Source organism: Hyla sarda, chromosome 2 (genome assembly GCF_029499605.1).
Source record: "Hyla sarda isolate aHylSar1 chromosome 2, aHylSar1.hap1, whole genome shotgun sequence".
NCBI lineage: Eukaryota > Metazoa > Chordata > Amphibia > Anura > Hylidae > Hyla > Hyla sarda.
The window spans coordinates 261,855,622-261,872,458 of record NC_079190.1 but is presented as its reverse complement, the minus strand read 5'-3'; the positions used below and the strand labels follow the sequence as shown (position 1 = coordinate 261,872,458).

The window sequence follows — 16,837 nt, the reverse complement described above, 5'->3', positions numbered from 1 at the left end:
GTAAACCCCACAGAAAAAAAGCTGAATTGCAGCCAAGACCAAGTAATTAACAAAAATCGCCATTTAGGCAGCAAATGGTAGAGGAACTTTTCTTTTAAACACAAAAGTCAGTGAATGAGTTTCCATGTTTCGCACAAAGCTGGAAAAAAACTGAGACATATCTGCTTAACACTTCAATGTTGACAGCAATACAAGATGGTTTAAAATGCAAAATCATTGCAACATACACATCCTGCTAAAACTAGAAAAAAAAAATGGAGAAAAAGATGGAACTAATATTTCTATTGTGTGGATTTTCTTATTCTACTTTATTTTGAAATGAGGACCCCATGTCCATACAGAAGGCCGAGCAGATTCAGATACGGTCCTTTAAACTAGAAGACATGATTTTACACTGGAATTCGAGAAAGTGATTTTTAACTATAGCACTTGACCAAGTAACTGGACTGGCAACTGTATGTTACACAAATGTTTCCTTGCAAATTCAAAATTCTTGGCACAATTGTTGATGTGAATTCTTCCCTCCTTATTCACTACACAGCTATCTGCACTACATACAGGGGACAGAACTCAAAATGTCTATTCTCATTATAAACACAACTTTGTAGATTGGGACTGGGATAGAATCATTTTCCAAAACTGGAAAAAATAAAATGATTGGGCACTGAAGAGTAAAAAGGTTTCCTTCTATACGGCCACAGCTCCTTTGAGGTGATGGATGGATGACTATACTTCAAAAGAATTTATTGCATTGGCAAAACCTTGCCTTTACAGTGGCATTGGATAGCCCCTCATCTACGCTTGTTCGTATTCAGAATAAGGAAGAAAAAGTAAATCCCAGACCCGAATATCTTTTTGCACCATAACAGTCTATTCTCAAGGCACTGAACGAGACCCATTCCACTAGAAAACACCAATAAATTCCCCACAGATCTACTGACAAGTAAGAACACCACCACTATCTCGTTCCTCTTCACACCAAGTCTAAGTCCAAAGTAGTTATGTTTTTGGTCCGTGAAAAGTTTTTGCTGCATTTTCTTATTTATACTTCCAAAAACATTTCTGCCCATTCAAACTTTCCTCACTGGAAACTCTTACAAGGATACATTTATAAAATGTGTTCTGTGGCGCCAATAGCACAAAATAAAAAAATTTACTGGCTCCAAAAGAAAGCAGAGATTTGGTTGTGGATAAAGTGCCGGCAAACAGTTATGTGCAATTTTTATATCAACCTGCTTTAGTGCCCAACACACCATTTGCCCATGTCAAATGCTAACCGTTATAACTTTAAAAAATGGGTACAAGTGGTCAATGGTATACCCCTTTAATGGCATAATTATACTTAATACCCATGCTGCTTACAGCAAACACTACTTATTCTATTTGATCTGCCCATTGATAAATCTAAAAATGCCAAATTTCATTTAATGGAGATGTATTAACTACATCCAAGGCAATAGAGGCTGAAATGCAGATCTATTTAACCTTATCTGGGAGAAATAAGCCAACGATAGGAAATTTTTGTTGGGGAGGGGCTAATAAAGTGTTTGCACATCTCTAGCTGTAACTAGCTTACCGGTATTTCAAAAACTGGCCAAGAATTCTGTCCATTCCTGCAGTTCAAAAAAATAAAAGAAATTGTCTTTTAACCCATTCTCTAAATTCATATAATGTTCACATACCTTAAACGACTTACTTTCATGGGTGAAACAGCATCAAGTCTTGTCAGATGGAATAAATACCCCCTTTTTGTGGTCTTTGAGATAGTATACTCAAAATGCTTATAATAAATTAAAAAAATATTCAAAGGAAGGAGGAAAAAAATAAAAAAAATCAGAAAGCAGTACCATGTAGTTAAGGGAAGAATAGTCATGTGGCATCTTCATAAAGATTTTCATGGTACAAATTTTTTTTTATTATTTCATGACAAAGAACCTACCATGTGGATTCTCTCATTGTTAAAGCAACCATAGTTAGAATTCACTATATTTTATATCTTAAAAAGGAAAAAAAAATGATCTCCAGGACAAAAATGTCACATGGGCTTCTAACTGGATTAAACACTGATTTTCTTGAAATGGTGTTTTGAATAGTACTGGGAGGGAAATACTGTATTAGAAATAAAATGGCAAAAGTGAACCCTGAAATTTTTTTTTCTTTTTAACCCGACCAGCATTGTTTTGTTATTGCATAGAAAGAACCAGGATTCATACTTCATGAGGCTGTTTTTTAGAAAATCAGTTCAACAAATACGTTTCTAATTAGTAAAAAAAAAAAAAAAAAGTCCAAGCTTTATACCTTATTTGTGTTGCATACACTCAAGGCAAATGAGCAAAATACTTACTGGTCCTCATATGAAACCATCTCGGAGACAAAGTAGTCTTTTTGTCCATTGCAAATAGAGAGTTGAGGTTATACATGGAAAAATGAAATGTGGTTGCTATGGGCAAGAAGGCAGCTATTCTCTCCCCAATATCATAGGGGAAATGTATTTATTGTATGCAGTTAACAATATTTGCTTGTATTTTTCTGAAAAAAACCCTAAATCATATGAAATGAATTCACTGTCAGAAGGGTTTCATGTTATGCCCTGTGGTTCATTAATATTGATATGATGGGAGTCTTAGGTATGGCATATTTTAACTTAGAAGCCCTTTCAGACAGAAATGTTATTTACAGAAATACTTGAAGGATTTTGGAGCTGGAGTAATAATTCTAGAGGCACAAAGATGCCAGTTTTCAAAGTGTACAACACTTAATGGGAGTTACATTTTTGTCAATGACATTCCTATTGTAATAGGTTTGTGTGGATTTGCAGTTGAAACACAATGAAGAGTAATAGTAGTTTTTCTCTTTGTATTCCCTAGATTGTATATTGATCCTTGGGCTGAAAGCACTGATAGAAATCAATTCAAGATCGTCTCAGAGGGGGAATGGGAACAATGTACGGTTCATCTCAGAACCATTAAACAGGTTTGTGACCGTTACAATGGTTCCTTGCATCTTAACTATACAGTTCTAAATCACTGCCCTCCATCTCCACAAGCTATTCCTTGAAGCTTAGTTTATGTTGTCAATTCATCAATGACCAATAGGACATGAATTACAGATTATGCACAGTAAGAAATGGCATTCAATGTATAAACTCAAGTGAATCACGTTTTTTTGCCATAGGATGAACTGCAAAATTCTGTGAGGTTTATTTAAAAGAAAAAAAAAAAAAAAAGTTCAAATAAACAAGAAACAAAAATCACCTCATCCTATTGCAACATGGTGCTATCAGCTTTGATTTTTTTTCTTTTTCATTTTAAGTTAACACAAATACAGTTCTTGTAATACAATTCCATCTTTAATTGCAACAGATGCTTTTGCATGTTGACTCCAGTCAGACAAAATTTGTGGGGGGAAAAGGGGACTGGGTGGGCTGATGGCAGCTGGCATTCATTTTTTGAGTGGCTGGTAAACTGATGCATTGGGGTCCAACCCAGATGAGCTAGTCTCCACAAACTTGGAAGAGTAGTGTGGGGAAACTGGGCTTAGGGTACTTGTCCCTGCAGTGTATGCAATGCTGGGCATTACAGCCATTACTTCTGCAATCTTCTGTTTGAGGTCTTTTATTTCTTGATCTTTCTGAAGAATTTGTCCTGTTGAGGAGGGAAAAAAAAGGAACAGAGGCCATTACTATAGTCTGAAAACCAATGCCACCTCAATAACCATCTTCTTTTAGCCAAGCGTAGAGGACCATACGGCTGGAATCACACATGCACTTGTTCTAGTTTCATAGCCAAAGCCAGGAGTGGCTCATAAACGAAGGAGAAAGACCGAATCTATGGGAGCTACTAGAGGCAGCTGAGTTCTGTAGTCTGCCATCTCTGGCCAAAGCCGGGAGTGGCTCATAAATGAAGGAAATGTATAAAGAAAGTGGTTTGTACTCTTTTTGTATAAGAGATGAAAAAAATTACAGTACAACAGACCAAAGCAAAGCTGCAGATGGTGCTAGGAGACCTCAGTCTAACCTGACTTTTTTGGGAGAATCTGATGACCAATTTGTTTGATTCAGACTCAACCATTTACTGTCAATTCACTCCTCTCTAATAGGGCCATAAGGGAAAGCCCCCACATTGTCAGTGCAGGGTAACACGATGATAAAGTAGTCAATTCAGCAATATTAATACTATTGAAAAATACTGAATCATGAAAATTATTGTATTATTGGCTTTGTGCCTCATATCATACACATAGTTTAACTACCAGGTAGCTAGTATGTTGAAAAGGTAGTAAACATGTTGGAATTTGAACACAATTCACCAAATTTTTTTTTACTTCAAGAGCCAGAAGCAGAAACCCAAGTTTTAGGCTGGGTTCACACTACAGAATTCCCAAGCAGAAGTCTGTTTTGAAATGCCGCTCGGAAATTCCGGTGCAGCAATGGGATTCTGCTGCACAGTGCGCACTGCAGAGTTTTCGAGGCAGACTTTCCACCCGAAAACTCCCCTTGAAAAATTCCACCAGAACATTGAACTTGCTAAATTTTCTGGCGGATCGCTGCTCTGCAGACATTGCAGTCTATAGGGACGGCAAAATCTGTGCGGTGCCTGCAGTAGGAAACGCCAGCCGGAGATTCTGCCGTGTGAAATCTGCCTTATGTGATTTCTATCATCTATTTGCTCTGGGTGTATAGGGGTGATCTGCACAGAGATTAGCCCCACTGTGATTCTATGTTGCCAACCCTCAGCATTTCCATACAAAATAAATAGCATTCTGCTTTTGTTTGGATTTAGTTTTCCATGGCGCAATGAAACATATGTGGAAAATTTCCATAGCAGGTAAACAGAGTTGCTGAAACCCTATTTACATATTCAGGGGTGTGAATTGTGGTCATATTTGACATTGATGGGAATAAGGAGCTTGTGTCGTTTTGACACCCAAGTCCAACAACTGACAATGACACTATCACTGCCTAAATATACATTGAGAGCCAATCCCATGCAGAATATTTCACACAAAAACAATAGTTCAGGAAAAAAAATAAAAAAATGAAATCAGTAAAAAGACATTTCAAACTTCGCCACAGCAAGGTGCCAGTTACCTTGGGCAATCTCCAGCTGTCTTTTCGCATCACCTAGTGCAGAGAACAAATCCAGCTTGATTCTGGTTTCCGCACTGAGGCTATTTTCTAAGTGCTGTGTTTTATCCTGCATGGCTGAAAGTGCAGACATTAACACCTCTGTATCTTTTTCATTTTCTTTGTACTTTCGCAGCTCCTGAAATGGATAATATGTCACAGTAAAAACATTTCTTAGACTGTCATACTGTAGTGTATATTAATGGTTACTGGTTAGCAATACTGCAGCAATCAATATTCTAAATGCCCTTATTTTATCTGAGGATAGAAAATAATATACATTTTTCTTTTTTAGCCAAGGGTTAAGGTGGTGGAGCAACCTGGCATGCCCCCTTGCTCACCCTCACCTCCCAACCTACCCTGTACATCAGTCAAGGAGTGACTGAAAGGTGAGGGGGGGAAAAATTAATATATGCCAGGCTGTGGCATGTCAGCAGCTTGGCCCCGCCTCCTTGGCACTTGGCTGATAAAAAAAATGATTTTACAGTTTGGAAACCACCATCAGCTCTAGGAAACCTACAGTTTTTGCTCCTAACATATGCAGAAACCAGTGGATAGTTATCAGGGTATTGATGCAAATAAAGCTGAGAGATTTACATTAAAATGGTATTCAAGCCAATAACAGTGTCCTATACCTGATCTCGAGAACAGGGTACCAAGTCTTTCAGCAGAATGGATCATTTTTGACCGCTTCTCCATTTACTGTCTATGGGAGTTCCTAGAGACAGCCAAGTTCTGTAGTCCATTCATCACCTGCTAGAGATGGCAGTGTACAAATGTGACTGCCGCTCCATTCTGCTGGAAGATGACCGAACTTGCTCTCGTGAGATTGTAGGTCTTATTCCTCCCCCCCCCCCCCCTGTGGTCATACACTTATGTATTCTGTGGATAAGGGATACGTTTTTTTTTTTTTTTGATGAGATGCCCCTTTAAGATTGATGAGCAACAGCTATGTGCCTATCAAGAGATTATTACACGAAGGAATGCCCCAGCCAGGAGGTAGATATGGTAGATAACAGCACTCAAAAAAGGCTAGATACTTCTCTAATGGTAAATGACAATCAGAGGCTATAAATAATTCACAAATAGATGTATAATTGATGTCAGAAAGGTAGAATGTGATTGACCTGTGTCCACAGCAATGCAAGCAACTCTACTATAAGTAAAAAGAAAAGAAAGCTGTTGCCAATATGTACTGTTATTGCAGTGTTTCCATAATATCTTCCCAATCCAGTGTTACGTTACTTTTCAAAATGTCCCTGTGCACAACAATGTACACTTCGATTAAAAGGATGGCACTGCTCATGTAACATACAACTGGCAACCATGGAGGTTAGAGCCAGTTCCAATTTCTGTCAATTAACTCCTTAGATGCTGTGGTATATAGAAAGTTAAAACAGAGGGAGTGGGCTCCTGTTAACTCAATGGTGCCCTGCACAATCAGGGGGTGCCTATGGGCTGTTATGCAACCAGGGGGTTACTATAAGCTCCATCTCTGCTTTTTTTGCATTACCCTATACTACAATAGAGGACTGCAGTGCTTTATTTGAGCACTAAAAATATTTGTTTACTTGATGCAAAAGGAGTAATACAAATACATAAATGTTGTATTGCTGCATTTGTAATGAACCGAATATATAACTTGTTCCATAAAACATATGCAAAAATAGCTATATCTGGTGTGGCATAAATTTAACAACCTATATGACAAATTTTACTTGTGAACAACAAATTGCTGTTTTGCCTTTGAAGGAGGCAATGGAAAAAAATTCTTAGTCTAAGAGAAGTTTATATGCCCTTAACAAACCAAGCCAAATTTGTTCTTTTCTTTGTTGTATTCTAAAAGCCCTAACACAAATTTTTCCATCCAGAGCCATATGAGAGGTTGCTTTTTTTTGCCTGACCAATTGTCCTTTGTAACACCACCTTTCATCTTACTATAAAGATTTTTGTCTTCTAGTACTAAAAATACATATGCTAAAAGTTAAACCATATTCGGACCCCTATTACTTATTTTTCTGTCTGCAAGGCTACATAAGGGCTCATTTTTGCACCATGGTCTCTAATTTTTATTGATATTGGATTTTGCGTAGTTTAAAACTTACTTATTGCTTTTATTCATTTTTCTGATTGCTGCTGTGACCAAAAATCGCAAACTTGGGGTTCGACATTTCTCTAAGTTTACAGTTTAACAGTGATCTGTATTGTAGCCTGTTAAATATAGCCTGATGGCAGTCAGAGAAATCTAGTAAAGGCCTCAAGCTGCCATGGCCAGGTATCAGCTCACCACGTTTACATCGTGCCTCTACTGTTTAGATGCTGCGGTCATCTGCAGGGACATTTAAACATTAAAAAAAGTTGACAAGGTAGATCCATGTTAGGCATTAGCAGCCGATAGGTATGGAGCTGGCTCAGCACCCCCAGCCCACTTCAATGACCCCTAACGGCACATGTAGAGACTCGTGTAGGCCTTGCGTATCCCCATTTTGTGCTACTTATGGTTGTCTGCCATACTTTTCCCTTGATATGATCACCAAATGCAGTCTACACTTCCCTTAATGCCTGATGCTCTGGCTTTTCACAGAGGGGGTAACATCTTAACACTGTACATGCTCTGCTTTATGACCTAAGTACAGAAAGTGAATGATTAGGACGCAAAAAGTCAGTCCCCTAACTCGAGCTATAGAGTATTAGTGTATTCCTAGGAGATGCAGCAAACAGCAGTATCGAGCTACCTTTTGCAGGACACAATAGAGCACAAAGTAGAGACAGGCAGTGTAAATTGTTTAACTACGCAGCTGTCCCTTTATGGACTCTCCTATTATATCACCGCTCTCCTGGTCTATAGCATACAGACAGAATGTGGTGGATAGGGGAGGGATCTAAGAGCAGCCTGGAGGGATACGATAAAGTAGTACTGTGGGTCACAGGAAGCCAGTATGTTTTTTAAAAGTATTAACTTAGATTTTACAATTTATTAAATATACAACTCCCACATGGTGAAATAGAAAAACAACAGTCTCCGTAGGTCTCCGAGACCAGTATCACAACAAACAGGGATTCAAGGTAGGATTAAACACATGCCTTCAGCTTATAAGAGCCTGATTCGAGACCCAACTGGAGAAAGGCCCAACACAGACAGACAAAAACAGACACTCCTACATGTTCACATGCCAGCAACCCCAACCCCTCCCACCCCGCCCCCCAGTAAACAGCGGCATTCCATAGGAGACCTATTAAGACAATCTGGGGGGGGTCAGCTGACACATCAAGTAGGAGCCAGGGGGTCCAGACCTTATCAAATTTCTTAGGGCATTTGCGACTCACATACTGTGCCTGGTACAACGGGACATATATATATATTAACCAGACTAAGCCACCTGGACTAGGGGGAGAGGAGGTATCTATCCAGGTAATCACCACAATCTTGCGTGCACAGAAAAGAAAACAGATCAGTAGACGCCTATGAGAACTAGAAACAACCTCATTAATAACACCCAACAGGCACAACACTGGCGATAGTATAAAAGGGAAGTCCAAGTTATCAGCTAAAAACCCCATCACTTCCGTCCAAAAGAGGGCAACAGGACAGTCCCAAACAGCATGCAAAAAGGTACCTACCTCCAAGGAGCAACAAAAACAGATCAGGAACAATTTAGCAGGGGTATAATACAGTCTAAGTACATATCTAGATTGAATCAACCTCTGTCTACTACTAACTACAGTGGAATAATAAGAACCCTCCACCACCTTCCACTGACACACAGTCAAGTCCGGGATATCCATCACCAATTTAGGATAAGCCTCCGAGAAAGGACTATGCATCAACGACTGAAGGAGAGCATAGGACTGAGTAAGAGGTTTAGAAAGGTCCGTGGTGCCCAGTAGAAGTTCCACTTCAGAAAATGCAGAAGGAAACGTCAAGGAGCCAAATTGCACCTGAACCGCACGCCTAAAAGGCATTTTCAGGGATGCCATAACGATCCTCCATGTCCGAAAAGGATAAGAAAACTTTATCCTCTCCCAAAAGGTGGACCACAAACTTGACTCCATCAGTCCCCCAGAAGCCGGCTTCCTGTAACCCATGCAGGTGTGGAAAACGCACATTCCCCCACAAGGGTGCCCTAGGAGATACCAGGGGTTGCAGAAATTTACCCGACACCACGGACCACACTTTAGCTATTGTCTGAAGGGGAAGGAGAAAAGAAGAGTGAGTATGATACCTGTATAGTGAGTTGGTAAGAGCTTCATAGGAGCCCATAAGCACTCCAGTTAAGGCAGAAGCAGAATTCAAAAGATCCAGGTCGATTCACCACGCTGCATAAACCAGTTGGGAGGCAAGAAAATAGTTATAGACATCAGGGGCGGCCAGGCCGCCATGCCGTTTAGGGGCCTGGAGGAGAGCCCGACCAAGCCTGGGAGGCTTGCCCTGCCAATAGAAGGATCCCAGAGCACCAAACAGCACACTAAAATATTTCTTAGGAGGAATAAGAGGAGATAAATGGAACAAATTAAGAAACTTAGGAAGGTAAATAATTTTAAATATGTTAATCCTGCCGGCTAGGGACGAGGGGAGCGAGGACCAGGCATTCAGCCGTTCCCCAGTAGAGCTCAAAAGTGGTCCCAAATTCAGGGAAATATACTCCGCAAGGGAAGCAGTAACCTCCACCCTCAGATATCTAAAACGAGGAACCACCTGCAAACCTGCTGGGAGAGCAGACGGAAGGGGAACCCTAGGAGCAAGAGCCATCAGGGAAGACTTAGCCCAGTGGACCCGCAAGTCTGAAATAGAGCCAAAACGGACAATTACAAAAAAAAAAAAAAAAAAAAAAAAAAAAGCCAGGAGAGAAGCCTCTGCATCCGCCAAGTACACTAAAGTATCAGCATGCAAGGATACTTTTTCAACAATAGATCCCCTGGGAATACCACATATGGTGAGGTTCTGGGAGCCCTTGGGTTCGGTCCTTGTTTCTGTGCTTGGGTCCGCCTGCTATATGATAACCCTAGAGCCTACATTCGCACTAATCTGGTTGTATCTGCACCCTTTCCTCTAGGCCTGTCTCGTCCCATGGTGTAGGGGAAAGGGTGCAGATACATCCAGATTAGTGCGAATGCGGGCTCTAGGGTTATCATATAGCAGGCGGACCCAAGCCCAGAAATGAGGACCAAACCCAAGGGCTCCCAGAACCTCCCAGAGATAGGACCATACTACAGAATCAAAGGCTTTGTAGATATCTAAATCACCACTCCAGAAGAAATCCTGCCCCCATCACCGCAGTATTAAGTTGTAGGCACTTAACATTTACATCGGTAGCTCTACCCAGCATACACCCAGTTTGGTCAGGATGAATGACAGATAATGACACCGTGAAGGCACCTAGCCAGTACTCTAGATAAAAAATTTTATCAACGTTAAGAAGGGAAATAGGTCTACATGAATCAGGTAGCAATGGATCCTTACCAGGCTTTGGGAGCACCACAATCAAAGCCTCCCTCAGAGTCTGGAAGAGAGTCCGCGATAGCTATTGAGTGAAACAATCTAAGGAAAATAGAGGCCAACCTCTCCTCATTCATCCCGTACCAGTCACCGATCATACTATCTAGAACCTGTAGCCTTTCCAGTAGGAAGGTCACGAATAGCCTGGCTCACCTCTTCAACTGTAAAAAGGAGCATCTAATGCCTCCACCCGACTAAGCATGGGAAGGGACAAGTGTTGTAGGAAAAACAGGATCGCCCCCTGACAGGGCTGAACCGGAGCAGAATATAAAGACGCATAGAAGTCTATAAAGACAGAGTTAATCATTTGAGGGTCCGATACCACAGCCCCATCACCACCCCTGATAAACATCATAGAGGCGGGCGGCCTACTAGCTCTCGCCAAATAAACCAGCAACTTCCCATTCTAGTCCCCGAACTCAAAAAAGGGCCGCCTCCCTGCCAACCGCAGCTGGATCCTGTCCCGTTGAACCACCAAAAGAAACCTCTGGGCCCTAGCCCATGCCCTCTCATAATCTGGGGAGGGATCCCTGACATACTCCGCTTCCAAAGTGCTCACCTCCACCTGCAGCCCCACCTCCATTGCTGACCTAAGCTTCAACTGGCCCGCCACACCCACTATAAAGGCACCCCGTATCATAGCCTTATACGCATCCCACTGAACTTAAAGGATCAGGATGAGAAGCATTATGCTCCCAATATTCAGCATGAGCTACCCCCAGCGCCTCCGCCGTCAACCAACCTGGGTGCATGCGCCAAAGACGGAAGGAGGAATAGGGCCTAAATTGAGGACTACAAGTTCAGCTGAGTGGTCTGAGATCCCCCTAGTGGTGTAGAAAATCTCTTACCGCCTGGAAGAGATCTTCAGAAGCCAGGGCAAGGTCTATGCGAGAGAAGGACCTATGAGCCGCAGAGTAAAAGAAAAATGCAGTCAGATACTTCCATCTCCAGAGGTCGGTCAGGCCCAGCACCAGGCGCCAATAAATAAAAGGAAGGAGAGCCAGGGTCAGCAGCAGTGGTGTGGTTGAGCTGGGGATCTGGAGCCACATTAAAGGTCACCTATAAAAAGGACTGGGTCAGAAAGACAACAGTTTGTAGGTAATCAGCTCCAACACAGATCTGAAAAGGGGAGGCACATAGACAGAGACCAGAACAAAAAGGAAAAAAAAAAGAACCCAGAGAACAGTGCAATACCACAAATCTACCAAAGTGTCACAAGCCACCTGAGAAACAACCAACGGCAAAGATTTAGTAATCAACACAGAGACACTCCTAGCATAGTTAGAGGCATGATAACCCCACGCTATCCAGGCCCCTTGAAGGTCAAGAACATTTTGGCCCGTGATAGGAGTCTCTTGCAGACATGAGGACCAAGGGAGGTCCAGAGCAAGGAAGGAGAGAGAACCGGGATCACTCACACACACACTTCAAACTCCAACATAAAAAAAAAGACAGGGCACAAAAAAAAAAAAAAAAAAAAAAAAAAATTTTTTAACCCCTTAAGGACCAAGGACGTACCGGTACGTCCTTGGTCCTGCTCTTCTGATATAACGCGGGGTTACACAGTAACCCCGCGTCATATCACGGCGGGCCCGGCGTCATAGTGAAGCCGGGACCCACCTCTAATAGCGCGCAGCGCCGATCGTGAAAGTTCCCGGCTAGCTCAGTCGGGCTGTTCGGGATAGCCGCGGCTAATCGCGGCATCCCGAACAGCTGACAGGACAGCGGGAGGGCCCCTTCTTGCCTCCTCGCTGTCCGATCGCCGAATGACTGCTCAGTGCCTGAGATCCAGGCATGAGCAGTCATGCGGCAGAATCGTTGATCACTGGTTTCTTATGAGAAACCAGTGATCAACATAGAAGATCAGTGTGTGCAATGTTATAGGTCCCTATGGGACCTATAACACTGCAAAAAAAAAGTGAAAAAAAAAAAGTGAATAAAGATCATTTAACTCCTCCCCTATTAAGTTTGAATCACCCCCCTTTTCCAATAAAAAAAAAGTGTAAATAAAAATAAACATATATGGTATCACCACGTGCGGAAATGTCCGAATTATAAAAATATATCATTAATTAAACCGCTCGGTCAATAGCGTGCGCGCAAAAAAATTCCAAAGTCCAAAATAGTGCATTTTTGGTCACTTTTTATATCATTTAAAAATGAATAATAAGTCCTATCAATGCAAAAATGGTACCGTTAAAAACTTCAGATCACGGCGCAAAAAATGAGCCCTCATACCGCCCCATACACGGAAAAATAAAAAAGTTATAGGGGTCAGAAGATGACAATTTTAAACGTATTAATTTTCCTGCATGTAGTTATGATTTTTTCCAGAAGTACGACAAAATCAAACCTATATAAGTAGGGTATCATTTTAATCGTATGGACCTACAGAAAACACATCAGGTGTCATTTTTACCGAAAAATGTACTACGTAGAAACAGAAGCCCCCAAAATTTACAAAACAACGTTTTTTTTTCAATTTTGTCGCACAATGATTTTTTTTCCCGCTTCACCGTAGATTTTTGGGCAAAATGACTGACGTCATTACAAAGTAGAATTGGTGGTGCAAAAAATAAGCCATCATATGGATTTTTAGGTGCAAATTTGAAAGAGTTATGATTTTTTAAAGGCAAGGAGCAAAAAACGAAAATGCAAAAACGGAAAAAACCCCGGTCCTTAAGGGGTTAAAGTAAGCATAAACAAAACATTCCCCAAACTTCCCTTTCTAGCACTAAAACGGACAAAATAAAAATTCTATGCCCTAACAAAGTGCAGACCTAAATCCTAAAAATACAACTACCACGGGGCGTTAGAAGAATGCCTAGTAAACAAAACTACTAACACCAGAACCCTCCCGCCACCCCACCATTAACACCAAGATGGCGGGCAACTAAGGAACATGACCCCAAGAGAATCCCTAAATAAAACCAGAACCTAGGGAGACTCATGGGCAAACTAGCTCCCTAACCACTAACTAAGGGCAAAGGAGGAGAGAACAGTCCCAGGCAGGACAGTCCAGTACAGGTCAGTCCGGAGGTCTGACAGGCGAGGACGCATCAACCCAGTGAAGAGCCTCAGAGATGTGAAGAATTTAGTGGAGGACCCATCCACCACCCTTAGGCGAGCAGGATACAGCATAGAGTAGCAGTAGCCCTTCACACGTAGCTTCGACCAGACCTCGGTGAACTGAACCCGCTGCTTGCGTAACTCCACAGAGAAGTCCAGATAAAAGGATACTCTTCCTCCATCACAGATGACTTCCACCTTTATTCGGACTGCACGGAGAACAGCATCCCAGTCCCTGAAGTGGAGAAGTTTCGCCAGGAAGGGGCGTGGAGGAGCCCCAGGGGGAGAAGGCAGAGCCTGTACTCTGTGGCCCGTTAAACAGAAAAATAAGGAGAGACAGCATCCACTATAAGAATCTCTTTCAGCCACGTTTCAAGGAACATGACAGGGTCGGTCCCTTCCACCTTTTCAGGAAGGAACTACAAGGTGGATATTATTGCGTCGTAAGCAGTTCTTCATATCATCAATACGGCTCAAGACTCCAGTCATCTGGCACTGAAGAGAAACAACTTGATCCGGCAAAGGATGAAGAGTATCCTCCACTGTAGAGACCCTGCGCTCCACCCTCTCAGTGTACTCTCATATCTTTTTAGTATCATGCCTTAAGATAAATTCCTGTCGTAGTTCATCCACCTTGGACACCATAATCGCTTGACAGGATATAAAGGCAGCCAAAAGTTCAGAGAACAATGACAAACAATGACAGCGGAGGATCAGGAGAGTCACCCATAGGACGGTCCAGAATTCTAGAGAACTGGCTCAGCGCTTTTGTCGCCTGCACAGAGACTTTAGCAGCAAGCAGGGGTCTGAGCACCAAGGTCTCGATGGGACGGACCACAGGATCAGGAGGAACCACCATCAGAGGAGGCATCCTCATCGGCCGAGAGGCTGCAGCATTTAGTTTGGATTTTTTACATCTATTGTAACCATGGGTGCCATCCATGGCTGACAGGGACACACAGAGCAGGTAGAAAGTCACTAGGAACACAGTTCAATGAGCGCAGGTCACCCCAATCAGTAAAGCAGACCCCAGCAAATGTGTGATGCACCACAAGTCCCTGCAAGCCCAGATGCAGTCCACAAGGGTACTCACAGACAGAAGGCAAGGCAGCAGGCAATCCAGCTATCAATAAAGCAGAGGAGACCTCCTGAGGGGGGCACCGCTGGGTGCACTGCAGTCCGCAGATAGCAGCAGGAATATGAGGACAAATGAAGCGCAGGGTATTTGGGACACCAAAAGAGCAGCCCAGACAGTCCCTTTAAAACTCAGGGCAGCCTTTTTCTTTTGGAGAAGCAGTCCAGGCAGCAATAGATCTCACCTCTTCCGCTGAAGAAGGCAGATGCCCCACAAGATGTGCACTCCTTCCCCCAACAGCGAGCTCCCACCAGCCGCAGAAGTTGCCACAGCAACCAGGGGGAGAAAGGCCCAGACCACAAAGGCCTACAATGGCACCAGACCACAGACTTTCACAGCAGCTGGGAAGAGCCTCAGCACACTGCACCGACGGCAGCCAGGTACCCAGGGGCCACTCCGCCAGACCACAGCAGCCTTCTCACCGCCAGGACCCGAAGACCACAGCGTCTGGAGCCGCCTGTTCCGCCCAAAGACACCGGAGCCCGCTGAGGACACCACCGGACGACCACTCCGCATTTGAGACATTAGTGATGCCAATACCAGCCAGACAGGGTAAATATGCAGGATAATTTTAGCAGGGGAAGCGGGAGCCCTCACATTATGTGGCCGCTCACTCCGGCATCCAGGCCACGCCCCTGCCTATATGCTTTTTAAGGCCAAAAGTTGGATGTTTCCATTTACTGAAATATCTAGGTAACTTAGATACTCTAAAACCTGGAAGTGAATTAAAAGAAAAAAAATCTTAAAAACTTTGAGAACATTGTTCTCCAGTCTGCAGTATTGTCTGCAAGAGCCTACATTTTGGGTTGATGTAGGGTTTTGATGAGGTTTACTGTGCTTAGGTGCCTTGTCTATTACATAGGTAGGGAGTGTCACTGCAGCCAGAGACCAGTCTTTTCTGCAGTGTGTAAGAAGTAGAGTATGCAGGCATAATTGTTCATACACTGGGACTGAGTTGATATTAAAGGGGTAGTCCGGTGGATTTTTATTTTTTTTTAATTTTTTTTTTTTTTTTGAAGTGAACTGGTGCCAGAAAGTTAAACCGATTTGTAAATTACTTCTATTAAAAAAATAGTTATCCTTCCAGTACATTTTAGCAGCTGTATGCTACAGAGAAAATTCTTTGCTTTTTGAATTTCTTTTTTGTCTTGTCCACAGGAGCATAGGTTTGCTATGAGGATTTTCTCCTGCTCTGAACAGTTCCTGATACGGGCATCAGGTGTCAGCAGAGAGCACTGTGGACAACACAAAAATTTAAAAAGAAAAGAATTTCCTCTGTAGCATACAGCTGCTTAAAAAGTACTGGAAGAGTAAAGATTTTTTTATAGAAATAATTTACAAATCTGTTTAACTTTCTGGCACCAGTTGATTTAAAAAAAAATGTTTTCCACTGGAGTACCCCTTTAAGGGTGGTATTGCTGATACTTCAAGTATATTCTACACTGTTCACAAACTGTTATAACCATTTGCATAACCAAAAATCTTGCAAGTTCACCAGTTATTTTTCCACTAGCCACTATGCCGGAAGATACTATACCTGAACTTTTAACTCCAGTTCCCTTATCTGGTCTTCTTTCAGCTTCATGTCTATTGATAACTTTTTACATTCACTCTCTAGATCTCTGATTCGACTTCTTAATGTTTCTGTACATTCACCTCTAAAAGAAAAAGGTCAATTATGAGTGATCTTGACAATGCTAACTCCAACATTCTAGTTAGTTACATTTCTCACACAGATTTTTCACTTACCTGTTAGCTGCAGCAAAGGCGACTGCTCTGGCTGCTGTGGCTTCTTCTAATTTCTTCCTCTTCTTCTCTTCCATCAGCTGCTTCTCTACGAATGCTCGAGCTTCTTGCTCTGCTTTTAGCTTCTTCTCCAGCTGACTAATGGTCTGCTTGTCCTTCTGCTTCATCTGAACAGCATTATGCAATCTGAGCAAAGACAGAAGTAATCGGAATGTAGAATAAGACCCTTCTTTGGTAGCTAGGCATTTCTTTTTTTCTAGAGACT

General features: G+C 42.3%; 1 protein-coding gene across 6 annotated transcripts in view; it reads right to left on the bottom strand.

Moving 5' to 3' along the window:
• Positions 1–3,210: 3,210 nt before the first annotated feature.
• MACO1 (macoilin 1) overlaps positions 3,211–16,837 on the bottom strand; it is a 71,707-nt gene continuing 58,080 nt past the window's right edge. For all 6 annotated transcript variants that reach the window (XM_056557073.1, XM_056557076.1, XM_056557077.1 and 3 more), the window contains 4 exons: positions 16,576–16,758; positions 16,364–16,484; positions 5,090–5,264; positions 3,211–3,644 (listed from right to left, as the gene is read on the bottom strand). In XM_056557073.1, coding sequence (XP_056413048.1) covers positions 3,442–3,644; positions 5,090–5,264; positions 16,364–16,484; positions 16,576–16,758 — 682 coding nt within the window. In that variant the 3' untranslated portion in view covers positions 3,211–3,441. The remainder of the gene's footprint in view (positions 3,645–5,089; positions 5,265–16,363; positions 16,485–16,575; positions 16,759–16,837) is intronic.